The following is a 4,737-nucleotide window of genomic DNA, read 5'->3' as shown; positions in this document are numbered from 1 at the left end:
GTTTATCAGGCGTCTTAGAAAGCCCTTCCTGTCTGATGACCGAACAAGCAAAATTCAAGAAGCCTATCAGGGATAGGAGAGTACGGAGTTGACATGTTTGTTTTGAACCAAGCTCGCGTAATAGCAAAACAGCTTTAGCTAGCTTGTCTTGTGGTAGTCTTGCTTCCATATGTATAGAATCTAGTGTTATACCCATAAAAGACATGACCGGTGAAGGAGGGAAAGTTTTTTGCTCATTTAGCGGCACTCCTAGTATTGTGCACATGCGACAGAAAGAATCAAGTGCTGACTTAGCCTCGCAGAAAGTTGGCGCAAGGAACAAAAAGTCATCAAGGATTTTGACTATATGACGTATGCCAAATTTGTTTTGCGCTATCCATTTTAATGCTGTACTGAAAGTCTCAAAAATTTGACAACTTGAGGCAGCTCCCATAGGGAGACATTTATCATAGTAATATTTGTTTTCCCATTTGAAGCCCAGTAAACTATAATCGGACGGACGTATTGGAATAATTCTGAAAGCAGAGCATATGTCTGTTTTTGCCATAAAGGCATTTCTACCTATCATTTTAATTTTTGTAATGGCGTCATCGACATTTGCATAGGAGACCTCTGTAAAGTCAGCGGGAATTTGATCATTCACCGAGGTTCCAGTATTGCGGGGATATGATAGATGATGAATCATTCTATATTCCCCTGGTTCTTTTTTCGGAACAACACCTATCGGCGAAACTTTAAGGTCTTGAAAGGGCTTTTCCAAAAATGGACCGTTTACGCGATTTGCTTTGATTTCTTTCATGATTTTTGCATCCACGATGTTATGATGTTCATTAGCAGATTTTAAGTTTGGACTGTCTGTACCGTCTCTATTACCCTGAAAATTAAGCTCGAAACCTAACTTGAAACCTTGTACAAGATACTGTGTAACTTTTGTGTCATAACCATGTAAAAGGGTTTCCAGCTTGCGCCATTTAACCGGAGTGGGTAACGTAACTTTATCTATTGGCTTTGTTTGGTGGGGTTTGACCTGTTGGGTTGTGACTGACCCGCGTTATTTGAATTTTTGGGGGCACCGTCGGATGTTCGCTTCCAGCATTTATAGTGTGGGTGATTGCCGGAGCATGTTTTACATTTGTGTTGGTAGATGCATCCTGTGCATCTATCTCCACGATTGAATTTGTTGCAGTTTTTCTAGATTGGCCCGTTTGTGGGCCATTTGGCCGAAAGGGCTGCTTCTGACTTAGAGCTTTGATGTATAGCTCATGGTGAATTGAGTCCCAAGAAAATGGGTGACTCTGACGGAGCTGTCTGAACTGCACATCATAATAATGCCAGTTACCCCTAGCTTTGGCAATTGCCCGCACAGTGTTACTGTATTGGGCTAGTTGTTCAGCAGTGTCCGGATACTTTTGCCTGTATACAGATGAAAAGACTGCAAAAATATCAGTCCATTGCTCAATTGTTATGAATTTTCTTGGGTTTGACTGTGAAAAGGAAGAAATGCCCGTTGGCGTGATTGTTAAGCTGAACGATTCCTGAGACTTACTAAAAGAAGTTGAAAAATCTACAAATTCGTCAGCCCAGATCTTTTCTTTTATTTTCAGATTAACTGATGCATGGAGTGGAATTGATGGGGAGGATTGTAAAGAAGCTGAAGTGAGACAACCAGAATTACCAGTAAATACACTTTGTGCCCGGTCATCCAGTGATTCCGCCTGTTGTTGTTGTTGTTGTAACTGTTGCGTGGGAACTGTTTCTGGGGCCTGTACCTGTTGTGGACGTGCTTGTCCACTTTGACCCAAAACTTGTTGTATCTTATTCTCGACTATAGCCTCAAGTTTATCTGTTAACGTGTCAACGATATGTTGAGTTTGTATTGAAACACTTGAAACACTTTCTGTGACAGGAACTGGTATTGGTACATTGGGTGTTGTAACTGTTGTTCTCCTAGAGTTTCTATATCTAGTGTTTTCACTGAGAGCAATAATGGCTTCATCATTTGGCTGATGTGGTAGTGGCTGTGTGGGAGACTGCCCTTTTTCTCTTGGCCCCTTCATTGCTGCTAGCAACACTTCTCTTTCTAGAAGCATGCTGAAACAATGACACATACAGCATTAGCAAAAGTTATAAGAATATATAAAGTTATGTCCCAAGCCAATCTACTTGACAACGAAAATTTTAAATTCCTTCGCTAAAATTTTCCAGCATGGGTTTCCAATTATATTAACATTACCCATTCAGATCTAATTAAATGTTTATATCTTAGAAGGAAAAGCACAAACCACATCCAAATGTTTACTGACAATGTCTTAAATTCATAAATAATGGCTGTGCTGGAATTAATACATAACAGAAAATGGTATATTATATAAGTTATCCCGGATTATGCGCAATTATATAAAATATATTATTAAGAGAACCACTGGAAGTGATAAAATCTGTGTACAAATATTCATCAGTCGCATGTTAGCGATCGTAACAATATATCACAAATTCACAAATTGTGCCTGTGGTAAAGTCAAGATTCGAAAGACTCACAGAAAGTGATATATGTATAACTATTTGTAAATAATATAGTAGTAATTTTTAAAAATTATATCACCAATTCAAAAAGTGTGCCTGTGGTAAAGTCAAAAGACTCACAGAAAGTGATACAACGTATGCGTACCTAATCACAAATCACATGTGATTGTGGTAAACATATCAACAATTCTTTAAATGAGCCTGTGGTAAAGTCAAATGACTCACAGAATGTGATATAACGTATAGTACATAATCACAAATCACATGTAAGTGATTGTGGGAAACAAGTATGCCTGTGGTAAAGTCAAAAGACTCACAGAAAGTGATATAATATATGTGTAAATAATTCCACAATACACGTAAGTGACTGTGGTAAACATATTATGACATTTACGGAGTGTGCCTGTGATCAAGTCAGAAGACTCACAGAAAGTGATATGTGCATAGATAGTTGCACATCGCCTGTAAGTGACTGTAGTATACATGCTACAAAAATTTCACAATTTGTCCTTGTGGTCAAGTTATATATTCACAAAAAGCGATATAATGTGTGCGTAAATAATCGCGAATCACGTGTAAGTGATTGTGGAAAACATATCACAAAGTCATAGTGTGCCTGTGGTAAAATCCAATGACTCCGAAGAGATACATGTATAGTCACCAATTGTGTAAAGCATCACAAATTCACAAAGTGTGCCTGTGCTAAAGCCAGTGACTCACCAAAAGCAACACTATTATTAAAAACTTTATAACATTGATAAATGTAGATAAGTGATTTTTTGAAGTAATTGCTTTTGCGCATGTGTGACATATTCACAAGGACACACAAAAGTGAAAAATTATCAATCAAGAATGGAACACAATGTAGCCATATATATCTTTATCAAGTTTTGCAGATAAAATCCCATCATTCGAAAAGTGGTACTGTCATAACATATTAGTTACATGTAAATCACAAATTAAGATAGCATGTATATGTTTAAGACTTTGTGTCAAAATTTGATTCAAAGGAGCCACATGAAGTACTAGTCCACATGACCAGTCATCTGGTAGAGTGGTTATGTCTGGTTTAATTATAGCCTTACATGTTGTTAAAATCTTGTAAAAAATTTTGAATTGCACTTATTAAATTTTATATAGGTATTATATATTTATTTATTCCCATACAACATTTATTTATCTAAATAATCAGGCATTTATTTATTGCTCATTTATCTTGTAAAATATATAGATATTTCTGTTTTAATGTTCTTTCATTTGACTTCTTATACCTATACTTTTTCTAACAAATCATCGGGTCATGTGTAAATAAATACTCCCCTGAAATTTTTTTATGTGGCCTGTCTGACCGCCGTCATAATAGCATGCCGCAACGACCTGTAGAAGCGTCTCTGTCCAAATGGGCCCAGGTGGATTCCGTCCTTAGCAAAGATTTGTGTTTGGGCTCGGAATATTCGCCTGTGGTTCCAATAACGGATGTATTTGTGACCTTCCAGTAGGGTTTTAAGTATTTGATTTGCTTGGACCCGTTTCGACTCGTACTGTTCATCTGTTGTATTTTTCGGCTTCAGACGTGTGAATAATTCGCATATTACAACATGTCCAACGTTATAATCTTTCAGCAACATTAAACCTATTTCCTCCAATGTACTGGCTATTTCAAGTGGCTGTATTCCCGAGTCAATGTCATTTTCCCCTAGCTGTAGCACAACAACACGAGGCTTGTGTGTGTTTAGAAAGCTGTCGAACTTGTGTTTGAAATAGTTAGTACAGGTTCGAAGACCGTTATAGTTTTCACAAGCCAAGAGTCCACCAAGTCCCCTGTGGATCACCGAACATTCCTTCAGGTCGTAGTTGGCAGGCAGTATCTGACGACGAAAGCTATCGTCAAGCCTACGAATAAAACTGTGTCCTAAAATTGCAACAGTGATTCTCGAGTTTTCCATTTTTGCACAATGAAAATCCAATTTGCAACGTTCTTTGTTTAGAATCCAAAGTTCTTTGTTTCCATCGTAAAAATTGTAAATAAGTCCAAACCTGGTTATCTGTGTAAAATTCCCAGTAGTTCTTGTATTTTCATTCGTTATGGGAACGATATGTGTAAAATTCTAAAACGAAAACTGTTTAAAATGCGGTAAAATTGTAGTAAAAGCTGTATAAAATCAGAAATTCCTTTGTGTTTAATGCAACCCACGCTCAAGAGAACTGGATCAA

At 37.3% G+C, this 4,737-nt stretch overlaps 2 protein-coding genes across 2 annotated transcripts; both read right to left on the bottom strand.

The window, feature by feature from the left end:
• Positions 1 to 978: 978 nt before the first annotated feature.
• LOC128546109 (uncharacterized) lies at positions 979 to 2,090 on the bottom strand. Its single transcript, XM_053534085.1, has one exon. The coding sequence runs from the start codon at positions 2,088 to 2,090 to the stop codon at positions 996 to 998; it is 1,095 nt and encodes a 364-aa protein (XP_053390060.1). The 3' UTR covers positions 979 to 995.
• Positions 2,091 to 3,854: 1,764 nt separating this feature from the next.
• Positions 3,855 to 4,469, bottom strand: LOC123544725 (uncharacterized). The gene has a single exon (XM_045330789.2). The coding sequence runs from the start codon at positions 4,467 to 4,469 to the stop codon at positions 3,855 to 3,857; it is 615 nt and encodes a 204-aa protein (XP_045186724.2).
• Positions 4,470 to 4,737: the final 268 nt, after the last annotated feature.

Source organism: Mercenaria mercenaria, unplaced genomic scaffold (assembly GCF_021730395.1).
Source record: "Mercenaria mercenaria strain notata unplaced genomic scaffold, MADL_Memer_1 contig_3355, whole genome shotgun sequence".
In the NCBI taxonomy this organism is placed as follows: Eukaryota; Metazoa; Mollusca; class Bivalvia; order Venerida; family Veneridae; genus Mercenaria; species Mercenaria mercenaria.
This window is presented reverse-complemented; position numbering and strand designations above follow the sequence as displayed.